The 16,787-nt window shown below is 48.4% G+C and overlaps 1 protein-coding gene across 1 annotated transcript in view; it reads left to right on the top strand.

The window, feature by feature from the left end:
- The first annotated feature begins 4,662 nt into the window (after window positions 1-4,662).
- The window catches only part of LOC115169151 (ETS translocation variant 3-like protein), a 28,807-nt gene continuing 16,682 nt past the window's right edge, over window positions 4,663-16,787 (top strand). The window contains exons 1-5 of the mRNA XM_029724655.1: window positions 4,663-4,724; window positions 5,520-5,577; window positions 5,987-6,215; window positions 6,617-6,731; window positions 6,957-7,059. Of these exons, the coding sequence (XP_029580515.1) occupies window positions 5,520-5,577; window positions 5,987-6,215; window positions 6,617-6,731; window positions 6,957-7,059 (505 nt within the window). The 5' untranslated portion in view covers window positions 4,663-4,724. The remainder of the gene's footprint in view (window positions 4,725-5,519; window positions 5,578-5,986; window positions 6,216-6,616; window positions 6,732-6,956; window positions 7,060-16,787) is intronic.

The raw sequence follows: 16,787 nt of genomic DNA, 5'->3' as shown, positions 1-16,787 counted from the left end.
GCCAGAGCAGCGAACAGTTTTGACTGGGCTGAGCGGGAACTGTGCTTCCTCAGAGGTAGGGAGGCGAGCAGGCCAGAGGTGGATGAACGCAGTGCCCTTGTTTGGGTGTAGGGCCTGATCAGAGCCAGAGTAGTTCATTTAAGCAATAGGGCCTGGGGGGTGTGGTATATGGTGAATATACCACGGCTAAGGGCTGTTCTTAGGCACGACACAACGCGATTACAAACTGGTTACCAACGTAATTAGAGTAAAAAAATAAATGTTCTGATATACCATGGCTGTCAGCCAATCAGAATTCAGGGCTTGAACCACCCAGTTTATAAACATGCAAAATCTATGAGCAGAATTATTGTTTTACCTCAATTAGCCACAAAATCCCTAGTTTGAAAGCAACTTTTTCTGGAAGCAGTGCTGCACCAATTCTCCTACATTTTCCCCCATGTGGGCCAGCCCCCGAGCAATTCGAGTTCAACCAATGAGCTTCAGCCCCTCGCCATATGAGTGACAGCTAGCATGACGCACACACAGCAGAGAGAGAGAGCAATGACGTGGTGCGCAATTTTCAGGGACCACTTTTGGCTCGTGAGTGCTGCTTTCAAAACTACTGGCTAAAAAGTATAAACAAGAATCAGAGAATCCCTTTAAATTAAGTGCCCTTTACAATAGACAATATTGAGAATTCAATAAATCAGATTTCTTTTGTTGCATGAAAAAGCTTGCTTGTTAAAGTGCAAAAATTCAGCATTTTGACATGTCCCTCCGTCAACCCTGTGTCACTTCTAGGAAGATTTTAACCCACTTAATCCCAAAATATCCAAGTTTCACCATCATTGTAAAGCCCTGGTTATTTTGTTGCTTTGACAAAGTGATTTCTGAAGATTAAATAAATCAATGTGATTAGTGATTTATGTCTGTAACTCTAACGTCAACCCTGTTCCGTGAACCAAACAATTTTTTTAATATGGTGAAACTATTCCTTTTAAAATATTATTTTCAAAACAAACATTGAAAATCTAATAGTAAAATCAGGTGAGCTGGTTCTACTCTTTTGGGCATTTTGTGGTGGAAAACTGAGCAGGTCGAGCATAACGTCAACCACAGGAGGTTGGTGGCACCTTAAATTGGGGAGAACGGGCTTGTGGTAATGACTGGAGTGGAATCAGTAGAATGGTATCAAATATATCAGACATGTTTTCCAGGCGTTTCATCCCATTCCATTTGCTCCGTTCCGACCATTATTATGAGCTGTTCTCCCTTCAGCAGCCTCCACTGTCGTCAACCCCGTTACCCACAGATAGGCTAGAAATGTTAAATTAAAATGTTTTGTGGAGCTTACATTTCCACTCTGTTGCACACAACCTTGGTTCCAATCACACTGTCACAACGGGATATATGGCTGATTTAAGAAGAAATGGTCAACCCTGCTACTTTATTTGGCACTTACTATAGTTATTTTTACTTTAATTATTTAATATTTAATTCGACCTCTTGAGATGTGGAAAATGTGGTTTATGAACATGAGCTCCTGAGTGGCGCAGCGGTCTAAGGCACTGCATTTCACTACACTACAGACCCTGGTTTGATTCCAGGCAGTACCACAACCGGCCGTAATTGGGAGTCCCATAGGGCGATGCACAATTGGCCCAGCTTTGTCTGGGTTTGGCCGGGGTAGGCTTTCATTGTAAATAAGAATTTGTTTTTAACTGACTTGCCTGGTTAAATAAAAAATAAAAACATGCGTTTTATGACAATGTTAAAATTAGGTGAAATTTTTTAACAAAGTTACACTTCTCAAAAGGCACCAAATTGGAGGAACGACCCAGTTACATTCTATCCAAATGAAAAGTTTTGAGCAGTTCCATTATGCCTTGTGATGTACACCAGTGAACCAAAGGTGAACACATTTTTTATGACCTCACACACAGTCACACACCTAACCTAGCTCCTTTTGGGCTCTTCTTGAGTTTCATGCGGATATATTTTTTCCCCCGACAAAGAGATGGAAGGATTAGGAACATTGAGAAACCTTTCAAAAACCACAAGCTCCCTGGAGAGAGAGGGGGAGAGGGAGGGGTGAGAGAAGAGTCAGCAGGAAAAAAGACAGACAAGTGTTTTTGGGGGAAAAAGGTGTGCATCCCAAATGGCAACCTATACCCTATGTAGTGCACTACTTTTGACCAGGGCCTTATGGGGCCTGCACTATACAGGGAATAAGGTGCCATTTGGGACACATTCAAAGAAAGAGGGAGGAAAAGACTATTGGTCCTGTAACCTTCTGGGTTTAAGTGGCTTTAGCTCAGAGGGCATTAGCAAAAATAAGAGTGGGGCGGTAATCTGGGTCCTGTTCAACACACACGTGTTTGTCACAAATGGCAACCTATTCCCTATATAGCACACTAGTTTTGACCAGGTCTCTTGTCAAAGTAGTGCACTGCATAGGGAACACAGTACCATTTGGGATAAAGCCACAAACTTACACTTTCCGTTCTCACATACACACATGATGAGAACTGATGTTCCCACTAAACTCATTGCCATGACTGAATACTAGGCCCTGAAAAAACACTAAAACCTTCATCCCTCTTACTCCTAACAGGATTTGACCCTAAGACCTGCAGCATGACCCTCATCCCACACAATACCATCATCCTGTCTCCCATACAGGCTGCAGCATCCCAAATGGCATCCTATACCCTTTGTAGTGGGCCACTTTTGACCAGGTCCCATAGAAAATAGGTTGCCATTTGGGACGCGGCCACACTTTCCTCTCTCATACATACTATGGGATCATCAACCTGTATCATAAACAGTTCTCTCACCATATCCCTTCACTCTTACTCACAAAGCTATCTCTGTCAGTGAAAGGAAAAAAAGAGGAGAGGGGGGGAAAAAGGAAGAGAAATTGGGTGAGGAAAGGATTTAAATGGACGGCTTGAAGGGAGAGAGAGGAGGAGAGGACGGAGCCATGAAAAGTCGCGGAAAGAGATTGAACAGAGGCTAAGCTAAGTAGCAGATTAAGCTTCTGGGTCGTCAGCTGTAAAACAAACAGTAGTCCTTTTAGAAGAAGGTAATCCTTATTTAGCCGCCCCCATCCCATTCATGCACATACATACAAAACACTATGATAAGTTTAGTCACAGTGGACATATTCAGCATCTGAACTGGCCCCCTATTCCTTTATAGTGCACTACTTTTGACCAGGCCCCATAAGGCTCTGGTCAAAAAAGTGCACTATGTAGGGAATAGGGGGCCATTTGGAATGCATACAGTACATACTATTGAAAGAGAAGAAGAAGCTCAGAGCAAGTTGTTGTAAAACCAAATTCCTGTGTGCCAGTTGGGTTTTCAATGAACATTGCAATGTTGACGACTGACTGGTCCAATAGCATGCGGAGTCAGAGGGGAAAAAACAAGGAATTTTACACCAAACTGAAACATATTTTTGACACCCCCAATAACGACTTCAATGCCTCTTGCATCTGTAACTGTGTGTGATCTATGTCCACCGTAGGCTGTGTCACCAGTGTATCCCTTTGGGCTGCCACGGGCTCTGTATGTGTGTGTGGGTGCATGCATGCGTGTGTGTCTGGTTTCAGACGATCCACCCGCATGTGACCCGGAGTCCCAAGACTGCTAAAAGCACAACATTCAACTCAATTAGCAGCATGCATAATTGATGTCTGTCTGGAAGAGTATTTGTATTTACACTGGAATTAAAAGCCTCCGGTGTCAGCTATCGTATCTGAGGGGACAGAGGGCGGGAAGGATGCACTGATTCTACACCTTTTTCAAACCATTGCTATATTGAGAATAAAGTGCTCTTCAGCAACCATTGCTGCATTAGAAGTGTTATTGTAAATCTTATTTTTTTGTATTTTTTAACACTTGAAAAGAGCAGAGGCCCGGACACAGTATGCGTCTAATCACAATTTGACGACGTTACGATCCATAGTCAAGTACAATGAAACACTCATGCATACTGTGATTGAGATAGCCAGTATCAGAGCCCATCTCCCCCTAACTTTACTTATATACTTATACGGGCTGCTTTGTTGATCCTTGATCAAAGACACTATTCGTAGGTGAAAACAGGCTGCGTCCTAAATGGAATCCTATTCCCTATACAGTGTACTACCTTCGACCAGAGCCCATATGGATTGCTTTGACGTTCCGACTCTTATGTTGTTAGATACTGTAGGACCAACGGGACATTTAAACTCTGGTGTAATATTATCATTATATTGTCTATTGTTGTATATTATGATTTGTTATATTATATATATTAATAGTGTGTTATATTGTAGCATTGTAATGATGTATTGATGATGATTGTTTTCTGCCCAGGGACTACAGATGAAAATGAGCGATCTAGCTAGATCTGGTGCAATGGCATGTTGTACATGGTCCCTGACAAATAAACAAATAAATACATACGTACATTTTGACATCATTTTGAATGTCACCACACTGGCAATCATAGCGATCGCTTTAGTTTAACTCTAGATCATGGGATGGTAGGAAAGAAGAACAGTGGAAGGCGTGGAGAGAGAGGAAGGAGGAGGGTAGGATAGAAAGGTAGATGGGATGGGGGTATAAGCTTGATTCTGACAGACTGCTGTCCCTCAATCTGTCCAGACTTCGTCAAGGGGACTAACAGACAAACTGCTCTTCTCTGCTCATCTGGAGAAGCATCAGCCTACATTTCTGCAACACTGGCCACAGAGGTAACTATAGCACCTTCACTCTTATATCACATTTCCTCCTCTGCTTCTGTTTGTACCTTTTTTAACCACTCCAAACAATAAGAAGTTCACTCAAGGGAAAAATGAAGTTATTCTATCCTGTTCCTGTAATTGGAGGAATCGTATATTTTTTTTTAATACTAAAAACATCCTCAGTTCAGCTGTGTGCTGTGATGGGCGATTCTGCTTTCATGCTGCAATTGTTTGTTGGTTCTTATAACTGTACTGTATATCTATTTGCTAAGAAGTTGTAATGAAACTCCAAATTACATGAACATGTCTGCTTTCCTTTCTAAATGTGAGCATTTTACAAACAAACTAATTACATTTTAAGAGACAGTATGTTTTATTTGTCCCATGATTAAATGCACGTTTTAGTCTAGTTTGGTGGAATGGCATTTTGGAGGCCATCAACAATGATGATACAATCATATTACTTCAGTGTGAAGATGAATCAGCTGCTTAGGATGACATTGGATTTCTATAATAACATCTTAACATAAATATTTGACATTTATAGAAAAAAAATCTTTACACATTTGAAGTCGCTAATATTATTATTGACTGCATTTCTGCTGTGACTGTTACTGTCATTTGTTATCCACTTCATAAAGAAAGATGAAAGAAAGTGATTTATACCAATTATCAATACCTTATTGTGGTAATGAAGATAATCAAACAACTTTACAGATATTCTTGAATATATGACTTCATTGTGATAGTGATGATGATGATGATGATTATGGCGATGAAGATGACGATGATGATATTTTACAGATGCAGTGCAACTGTCACGCCTCTATAGGATCCCTTCCCTCACCATATTGGAGCAGAAGTAAGGGTCCCACTTTATATTGTGTCCCTAAAACATTTCAGTATTTGCATAGTAAGTAATTACATAATTTAGGCACTGGGCAGGTACGGTGTGTGTGCACATTTTACAATGCATTTGCTGTCATTGCAAATTGAGGTTTGCGTGGTCTACGTAGGTGTCTGCGTCTATGCATTTCTCTCTGTAAGCGAATCTCAATCGTATTTCCTTGATTTGCTCGCATCCTCTCTCCTCTCGTCCTTCTCAAAACTAATTGGAGACGAAGGTCCGAAGGAAAGGACCTCTGACCTTCTACTTCAGTACGGTTGAGAAGTAGGTGAGGGGAGAGGATGCAAGGAATGGAAGAAAAACAAACTGATAAAGATCCTGTGTGTTTAATCTAAGGATTCCTCCTGTCTCTTCCTGTTAGCAGTGTTATTCCCTGATTGGGCATACAAGCCTGCGTGGTCGCCTGGCTCCAGACAGGTGCAGCTGTGGCACTTCCTGTTGGAACTCCTTGGGCGGGGTGAGGGCGGGGCGATCGGATGGGGGGGGGAGTGGGGGGAGTTTGTCATCAGAGACCCTGAGAGGCTGGCGAGGCTGTGGGGAGAAAGGAAAGGCAAACCCCACATGAACTATGACAAGCTGAGCAGAGCACTGAGGTGAGGTGACATAACACACTTACATGGTGATGATGAGGATGTTTTACAGATGTAACTGTAATTCCACACACAAGTCACACACGCACCCACACACACACACAGACTCTTACGCTAAGCTCACATACAGTAGCCTCGTTCAACCATTGGTGAAGTGACACTAAATGAGAGCGCACCAGTCAGGATGGTGGATCAGGCTACACGTCACAGGAGGTTGGTGGCACCTTAATTGGGGAGGAAGGGCTCGTGGTAATGGCTGGAGCGGAATGGTATCAAATACATGGTTTGATGCCGTTCCACTCGCTCCGTTCCAGACATTATTATGAGCCGTCCTCCCTTCAGCAGCCTCCACTGTTACACATACAGTGTCAGTACTACTGTTGCTCCTTCTTTGTTACCAACAGGTACTACTACAATAAGAGGATTCTTCATAAGACCAAAGGGAAGAGATTCACCTACAAGTTTAACTTCAGTAAACTGATCCTGGTTAACTACCCAGGGTACCCACCTTGCCACCAGGTCATTATATCCCCTGTTTATCAAGGTGTATGTCCCAAATAGCACCCGGTTCCCTATAAAGAGCTATGGGCAAAAGTAGTGCACTATACAGGGAATAGGGTTCCATTTGGGACGTAGACAAATTACACATATCCTACCATCTCACAATCGTACTAACCACATATAAGGATGTAATGTTATGAAAACACCTTCTCACTATCTCCATACCATCCTTGTCCCTCCCAGCTGGTACAGAGTGCTCCTCTTCCGTTCCCCCTCCCTTCCCCTGAGGGTGGGGTGACTGGAGCCCCACTGTGTGGAGGAGGGAGAGGTGTCATGATGGACAGAGGTAAGAACCCAACCCTCCCTCCCATAAAACCTCATGACAACACACTCCACCATATTGATGATTGATCATATCATTCCGCTTCAATTTATTTGACGTTACTCAGTGCTCATTTCGGGCTCCAAGATTTCAGGGGCTGTATGTATCAACCTCCTCAGATTAGGAGTGCTGTTTTGCCTTTCAGATTACAATGAATAAGATTATATGGACAAGAGGGAACTGATCCTAGATCAGCACTCCTACTCTGAGATGCTTAATACATACAGCCCAAACATACAGCCCCTTGTCCTCAAGATATTTGTGACATCTTTTGATGTAAATCAATGTGTATGTGACTGACTGTCTGTGTGTAAATCTGTCTGTTTCTTTTGATTGACAGCCCTCCAGTGTGTCACACACCCTCTCCTGCTTCCGTACTGCCTCCAGAAGCCCATCCCATTCCCACAGTCCCACTATCTTCAGGGACACTTACCCTTCCTCTCTGTGCCCCCTCCTCCTGGGAGCTCTAACCCGAGTGAACTCTCAGCAGTCCTTCCACCTTCCACCAGTGCTGCTTTACACCTCCACCCCAATGGCTGGCCAACCAAGAATGGCTCAGAGTGGGGTTTGAACATTATGAACAGAACCACCACCCTCCCTGTGGGACTGGGAGCGAAAGAGAGTGGGAGCAAAACAGGAGAGAGAAATGTGGGAAATGTTGATGGAGAGTAGAGTCAGAGGAGGAGAAATGCAGGGGAGATCATTTCCTCTTGACATTAGAATAGGTCTTTGTAGTTTTTTGTTGGAAAGGCTGTTATTGAAATTACAATTTTATAATAGTATTGTTCCTATTGAGGTTGTTTTATAATATGTTTGTGTAACAAAGCACTTCATGTATAGAGCAGATAAATTGCAACTGTATGATATGTATGATGAATTGCATGAACAGTGCACTTACTTTCTCAACAATCTTCAGAGATGTAGTTATGTATTATCAAATATTTCACTTGTCAAATTGTTGTCCTGTACTTTATGAATATAAAATTAAACTATTTGGTCTACCTAAAGACTAACAAAACATCCCCATAATCACCAGTATCGTACTGTAGAGATACGACTCCACTCCACTCCAGCTGGAGACAGTATCGTAGTGTAGCGATACGACTCCACTCCACTCCAGCTGGAGACGGTATCGTAGTGTAGCGATACGACTCCACTCCACTCCAGCTGGAGACGGTATCGTAGTGTAGCGATACGACTCCACTCCACTCCAGCTGGAGACGGTATCGTAGTGTAGCGATACGACTCCACTCCACTCCAGCTGGAGACGGTATCGTAGTGTAGCGATACGACTCCACTCCAGCTGGAGACGGTATCGTAGTGTAGCGATACGACTCCACTCCACTCCAGCTGGAGACGGTATCGTAGTGTAGCGATACGACTCCACTCCACTCCAGCTGGAGACAGTATCGTAGTGTAGCGATACGACTCAACTCCAGCTGGAGACAGTATCGTAGTGTAGTGATACGACTCCACTCCACTCCAGCTGGAGACGGTATCGTAGTGTAGCGATACGACTCCACTCCACTCCAGCTGGAGACGGTATCGTAGTGTAGCGATACGAATCCACTCCACTCCAGCTGGAGACGGTATCGTAGTGTAGCGATACGACTCCACTCCAGCTGGAGACAGTATCGTAGTGTAGCGATACGACTCCACTCCACTCCAGCTGGAGACGGTATCGTAGTGTAGCGATACGACTCCACTCCACTCCAGCTGGAGACGGTATCGTAGTGTAGCGATACGACTCCACTCCACTCCAGCTGAAGACGGTATCGTAGTGTAGCGATACGACTCCACTCCACTCCAGCTGGAGACGGTATCGTAGTGTAGCGATACGACTCCACTCCACTCCAGCTGGAGACAGTATCGTAGTGTAGCGATACGACTCCACTCCACTCCAGCTGGAGACGGTATCGTAGTGTAGCGATACGACTCCACTCCAGCTGGAGACGGTATCGTAGTGTAGCGATACGACTCCACTCCACTCCAGCTGGAGACATTATCGTAGTGTAGCAATACGACTCCACTCCAGCTGGAGACGGTATCGTAGTGTAGCGATACGACTCCACCCCAGCTGGAGACGGTATCGTAGTGTAGCGATACGACTCCACTCCAGCTGGAGACGGTATCGTAGTGTAGTGATACGACTCCACTCCACTCCAGCTGGAGACGGTATCGTAGTGTAGCGATACGACTCCACTCCACTCCAGCTGGAGACTGTATCGTAGTGTAGCGATACGACTCCACTCCACTCCAGCTGGAGACGGTATCGTAGTGTAGCGATACGACTCCACTCCAGCTGGAGACAGTATCGTAGTGTAGCGATACGACTCCACTCCAGCTGGAGACGGTATCGTAGTGTAGCGATACGACTCCACTCCACTCCAGCTGGAGACGGTATCGTAGTGTAGCGATACGACTCCAATCCACTCCAGCTGGAGACAGTATCGTAGTGTAGCGATACGACTCCACTCCACTCCAGCTGGAGACGGTATCGTAGTGTAGCGATACGACTCCACTCCACTCCAGCTGGAGACGGTATCGTAGTGTAGCGATACGACTCCACTCCACTCCAGCTGGAGACGGTATCGTAGTGTAGCGATACGACTCCACTCCAGCTGGAGACGGTATCGTAGTGTAGCGATACGACTCCACTCCACTCCAGCTGGAGACGGTATCGTAGTGTAGCGATACGACTCCACTCCACTCCAGCTGGAGACATTATCGTAGTGTAGCGATACGACTCCACTCCAGCTGGAGACGGTATCGTAGTGTAGCGATACGACTCCACTCCAGCTGGAGACGGTATCGTAGTGTAGCGATACGACTCCACTCCAGCTGGAGACAGTATCGTAGTGTAGCGATACGACTCCACTCCACTCCAGCTGGAGACGGTATCGTAGTGTAGCGATACGACTCCACTCCACTCCAGCTGGAGACGGTATCGTAGTGTAGCGATACGACTCCACTCCACTCCAGCTGGAGACAGTATCGTAGTGTAGCGATACGACTCCACTCCACTCCAGCTGGAGACGGTATCGTAGTGTAGCGATACGACTCCACTCCAGCTGGAGACGGTATCGTAGTGTAGCGATACGACTCCACTCCACTCCAGCTGGAGACGGTATCGTAGTGTAGCGATACGACTCCACTCCAGCTGGAGACAGTATCGTAGTGTAGCGATACGACTCCACTCCACTCCAGCTGGAGACAGTATCGTAGTGTAGCGATACGACTCCACTCCAGCTGGAGACAGTATCATAGTGTAGCGACTCCACTCCACTCCAGCTGGAGACGGTATCGTAGTGTAGCGATACGACTCCACTCCACTCCAGCTGGAGACAGTATCGTAGTGTAGCGATACGACTCCACTCCAGCTGGAGACGGTATCGTATTGTAGCGATACGACTCCACTCCACTCCAGCTGGAGACGGTATCGTAGTGTAGCGATACGACTCCACTCCAGCTGGAGACGGTATCGTAGTGTAGCGATACGACTCCACTCCAGCTGGAGACAGTATCGTAGTGTAGCGATACGACTCCACTCCACTCCAGCTGGAGACATTATCGTAGTGTAGCGATACGACTCCACTCCAGCTGGAGACGGTATCGTAGTGTAGCGATACGACTCCACTCCAGCTGGAGACGGTATCGTAGTGTAGCGATACGACTCCACTCCAGCTGGAGACAGTATCGTAGTGTAGCGATACGACTCCACTCCACTCCAGCTGGAGACGGTATCGTAGTGTAGCGATACGACTCCACTCCACTCCAGCTGGAGACGGTATCGTAGTGTAGCGATACGACTCCACTCCACTCCAGCTGGAGACGGTATCGTAGTGTAGCGATACGACTCCACTCCACTCCAGCTGGAGACGGTATCGTAGTGTAGCGATACGACTCCACTCCACTCCAGCTGGAGACGGTATCGTAGTGTAGCGATACGACTCCACTCCAGCTGGAGACGGTATCGTAGTGTAGCGATACGACTCCACACCACTCCAGCTGGAGACGGTATCGTAGTGTAGCGATACGACTCCACTCCAGCTGGAGACAGTATCGTAGTGTAGCGATACGACTCCACTCCACTCCAGCTGGAGACAGTATCGTAGTGTAGCGATACGACTCCACTCCAGCTGGAGACAGTATCATAGTGTAGCGATACGACTCCACTCCAGCTGGAGACGGTATCGTAGTGTAGGGATACGACTCCACTCCACTCCAGCTGGAGACGGTATCGTAGTGTAGCGATACGACTCCACTCCAGCTGGAGACGGTATCGTAGTGTAGCGATACGACTCCACTCCAGCTGGAGACGGTATCGTAGTGTAGCGATACGACTCCACTCCAGCTGGAGACGGTATCGTAGTGTAGCGATACGACTCCACTCCAGCTGGAGACGGTATCGTAGTGTAGCGATACGACTCCACTCCACTCCAGCTGGAGACGGTATCGTAGTGTAGCGATACGACTCCACTCCACTCCAGCTGGAGACGGTATCGTAGTGTAGCGATACGACTCCACTCCAGCTGGAGACGGTATCGTAGTGTAGCGATACGACTCCACTCCAGCTGGAGACGGTATCGTATTGTAGCGATACGACTCCACTCCACTCCAGCTGGAGACGGTATCGTAGTGTAGCGATACGACTCCACTCCAGCTGGAGACGGTATCGTAGTGTAGCGATACGACTCCACTCCAGCTGGAGACAGTATCGTAGTGTAGCGATACGACTCCACTCCAGCTGGAGACGGTATCGTAGTGTAGCGATACGACTCGACTCCAGCTGGAGACAGTATCATAGTGTAGCGATACGACTCCACTCCAGCTGGAGACGGTATCGTAGTGTAGCGATACGATTCCACTCCAGCTGGAGACAGTACCATAGTGTAGCGATACGACTCCACTCCACTCCAGCTGGAGACGGTACCATAGTGTAGCGATACGACTCCACTCCAGCTGGAGACAGTATCGTAGTGTAGCGATACGACTCCACTCCACTCCAGCTGGAGACAGTATCGTAGTGTAGCGATACGACTCCACTCCAGCTGGAGACGGTATCGTAGTGTAGCGATACGACTCCACTCCAGCTGGAGACGGTATCGTAGTGTAGCGATACGACTCCACTCCAGCTGGAGACGGTATCGTAGTGTAGCGATACGACTCCACTCCAGCTGGAGACAGTATCGTAGTGTAGCGATACGACTCCACTCCACTCCAGCTGGAGACGGTATCGTAGTGTAGCGATACGACTCCACTCCAGCTGGAGACAGTATCGTAGTGTAGCGATACGACTCCACTCCACTCCAGCTGGAGACGGTATCGTAGTGTAGCGATACGACTCCACTCCAGCTGGAGACGGTATCGTAGTGTAGCGATATGACTCCACTCCAGCTGGAGACGGTATCGTAGTGTAGCGATACGACTCCACTCCAGCTGGAGACAGTGTCGTAGTGTAGCGATACGACTCCACTCCACTCCAGCTGGAGACGGTATCGTAGTGTAGCGATACGACTCCACTCCAGCTGGAGACGGTATCGTAGTGTAGCGATACGACTCCACTCCACTCCAGCTGGAGACGGTATCGTAGTGTAGCGATACGACTCCACTCCAGCTGGAGACAGTATCGTAGTGTAGCGATACGACTCCACTCCAGCTGGAGACGGTATCGTAGTGTAGCGATACGACTCCACTCCACTCCAGCTGGAGACGGTATCGTAGTGTAGCGATACGACTCCAATCCACTCCAGCTGGAGACAGTATCGTAGTGTAGCGATACGACTCCACTCCACTCCAGCTGGAGACGGTATCGTAGTGTAGCGATACGACTCCACTCCACTCCAGCTGGAGACGGTATCGTAGTGTAGCGATACGACTCCACTCCACTCCAGCTGGAGACGGTATCGTAGTGTAGCGATACGACTCCACTCCAGCTGGAGACGGTATCGTAGTGTAGCGATACGACTCCACTCCACTCCAGCTGGAGACGGTATCGTAGTGTAGCGATACGACTCCACTCCACTCCAGCTGGAGACATTATCGTAGTGTAGCGATACGACTCCACTCCAGCTGGAGACGGTATCGTAGTGTAGCGATACGACTCCACTCCAGCTGGAGACGGTATCGTAGTGTAGCGATACGACTCCACTCCAGCTGGAGACAGTATCGTAGTGTAGCGATACGACTCCACTCCACTCCAGCTGGAGACGGTATCGTAGTGTAGCGATACGACTCCACTCCACTCCAGCTGGAGACGGTATCGTAGTGTAGCGATACGACTCCACTCCACTCCAGCTGGAGACAGTATCGTAGTGTAGCGATACGACTCCACTCCACTCCAGCTGGAGACGGTATCGTAGTGTAGCGATACGACTCCACTCCAGCTGGAGACGGTATCGTAGTGTAGCGATACGACTCCACTCCACTCCAGCTGGAGACGGTATCGTAGTGTAGCGATACGACTCCACTCCAGCTGGAGACAGTATCGTAGTGTAGCGATACGACTCCACTCCACTCCAGCTGGAGACAGTATCGTAGTGTAGCGATACGACTCCACTCCAGCTGGAGACAGTATCATAGTGTAGCGACTCCACTCCACTCCAGCTGGAGACGGTATCGTAGTGTAGCGATACGACTCCACTCCACTCCAGCTGGAGACAGTATCGTAGTGTAGCGATACGACTCCACTCCAGCTGGAGACGGTATCGTATTGTAGCGATACGACTCCACTCCACTCCAGCTGGAGACGGTATCGTAGTGTAGCGATACGACTCCACTCCAGCTGGAGACGGTATCGTAGTGTAGCGATACGACTCCACTCCAGCTGGAGACAGTATCGTAGTGTAGCGATACGACTCCACTCCACTCCAGCTGGAGACATTATCGTAGTGTAGCGATACGACTCCACTCCAGCTGGAGACGGTATCGTAGTGTAGCGATACGACTCCACTCCAGCTGGAGACGGTATCGTAGTGTAGCGATACGACTCCACTCCAGCTGGAGACAGTATCGTAGTGTAGCGATACGACTCCACTCCACTCCAGCTGGAGACGGTATCGTAGTGTAGCGATACGACTCCACTCCACTCCAGCTGGAGACGGTATCGTAGTGTAGCGATACGACTCCACTCCACTCCAGCTGGAGACGGTATCGTAGTGTAGCGATACGACTCCACTCCACTCCAGCTGGAGACGGTATCGTAGTGTAGCGATACGACTCCACTCCACTCCAGCTGGAGACGGTATCGTAGTGTAGCGATACGACTCCACTCCAGCTGGAGACGGTATCGTAGTGTAGCGATACGACTCCACACCACTCCAGCTGGAGACGGTATCGTAGTGTAGCGATACGACTCCACTCCAGCTGGAGACAGTATCGTAGTGTAGCGATACGACTCCACTCCACTCCAGCTGGAGACAGTATCGTAGTGTAGCGATACGACTCCACTCCAGCTGGAGACAGTATCATAGTGTAGCGATACGACTCCACTCCAGCTGGAGACGGTATCGTAGTGTAGGGATACGACTCCACTCCACTCCAGCTGGAGACGGTATCGTAGTGTAGCGATACGACTCCACTCCAGCTGGAGACGGTATCGTAGTGTAGCGATACGACTCCACTCCAGCTGGAGACGGTATCGTAGTGTAGCGATACGACTCCACTCCAGCTGGAGACGGTATCGTAGTGTAGCGATACGACTCCACTCCAGCTGGAGACGGTATCGTAGTGTAGCGATACGACTCCACTCCACTCCAGCTGGAGACGGTATCGTAGTGTAGCGATACGACTCCACTCCACTCCAGCTGGAGACGGTATCGTAGTGTAGCGATACGACTCCACTCCAGCTGGAGACGGTATCGTATTGTAGCGATACGACTCCACTCCACTCCAGCTGGAGACGGTATCGTAGTGTAGCGATACGACTCCACTCCAGCTGGAGACGGTATCGTAGTGTAGCGATACGACTCCACTCCAGCTGGAGACAGTATCGTAGTGTAGCGATACGACTCCACTCCAGCTGGAGACGGTATCGTAGTGTAGCGATACGACTCGACTCCAGCTGGAGACAGTATCATAGTGTAGCGATACGACTCCACTCCAGCTGGAGACGGTATCGTAGTGTAGCGATACGATTCCACTCCAGCTGGAGACAGTACCATAGTGTAGCGATACGACTCCACTCCACTCCAGCTGGAGACGGTACCATAGTGTAGCGATACGACTCCACTCCAGCTGGAGACAGTATCGTAGTGTAGCGATACGACTCCACTCCACTCCAGCTGGAGACAGTATCGTAGTGTAGCGATACGACTCCACTCCAGCTGGAGACGGTATCGTAGTGTAGCGATACGACTCCACTCCAGCTGGAGACGGTATCGTAGTGTAGCGATACGACTCCACTCCAGCTGGAGACGGTATCGTAGTGTAGCGATACGACTCCACTCCAGCTGGAGACAGTATCGTAGTGTAGCGATACGACTCCACTCCACTCCAGCTGGAGACGGTATCGTAGTGTAGCGATACGACTCCACTCCAGCTGGAGACAGTATCGTAGTGTAGCGATACGACTCCACTCCACTCCAGCTGGAGACGGTATCGTAGTGTAGCGATACGACTCCACTCCAGCTGGAGACGGTATCGTAGTGTAGCGATATGACTCCACTCCAGCTGGAGACGGTATCGTAGTGTAGCGATACGACTCCACTCCAGCTGGAGACAGTGTCGTAGTGTAGCGATACGACTCCACTCCACTCCAGCTGGAGACGGTATCGTAGTGTAGCGATACGACTCCACTCCAGCTGGAGACGGTATCGTAGTGTAGCGATACGACTCCACTCCACTCCAGCTGGAGACGGTATCGTAGTGTAGCGATACGACTCCACTCCAGCTGGAGACAGTATCGTAGTGTAGCGATAAGACTCCACTCCACTCCAGCTGGAGACAGTATCATAGTGTAGCGATACGACTCCACTCCAGCTGGAGACGGTATCGTAGTGTAGCGATACGACTCCACTCCACTCCAGCTGGAGACGGTATCGTATTGTAGCGATACGACTCCACTCCACTCCAGCTGGAGACAGTATCGTAGTGTAGCGATACGACTCCACTCCACTCCAGCTGGAGACGGTATCGTAGTGTAGCGATACGACTCCACTCCAGCTGGAGACGGTATCGTAGTGTAGCGATACGACTCCACTCCACTCCAGCTGGAGACGGTATCGTAGTGTAGCGATACGACTCCACTCCAGCTGGAGACAGTATCGTAGTGTAGCGATACGACTCCACTCCACTCCAGCTGGAGACAGTATCGTAGTGTAGCGATACGACTCCACTCCAGCTGGAGACGGTATCGTAGTGTAGCGATACGACTCCACTCCAGCTGGAGACGGTATCGTAGTGTAGCGATACGACTCCACTCCAGCTGGAGACAGTATCGTAGTGTAGCGATACGACTCCACTCCACTCCAGCTGGAGACGGTATCGTAGTGTAGCGATACGACTCCACTCCACTCCAGCTGGAGACGGTATCGTAGTGTAGCGATACGACTCCACTCCACTCCAGCTGGAGACAGTATCGTAGTGTAGCGATACGACTCCACTCCACTCCAGCTGGAGACGGTATCGTAGTGTAGCGATACGACTCCACTCCAGCTGGAGACGGTATCGTAGTGTAGCGATACGACTCCACT

The sequence above is a fragment of the Salmo trutta genome, chromosome 31, assembly GCF_901001165.1.
Source record: "Salmo trutta chromosome 31, fSalTru1.1, whole genome shotgun sequence".
Lineage (NCBI taxonomy): Eukaryota > Metazoa > Chordata > Actinopteri > Salmoniformes > Salmonidae > Salmo > Salmo trutta.
Note: the sequence above shows the minus strand (reverse complement) of the source record. Positions and strands in the feature narration are given on the sequence as shown.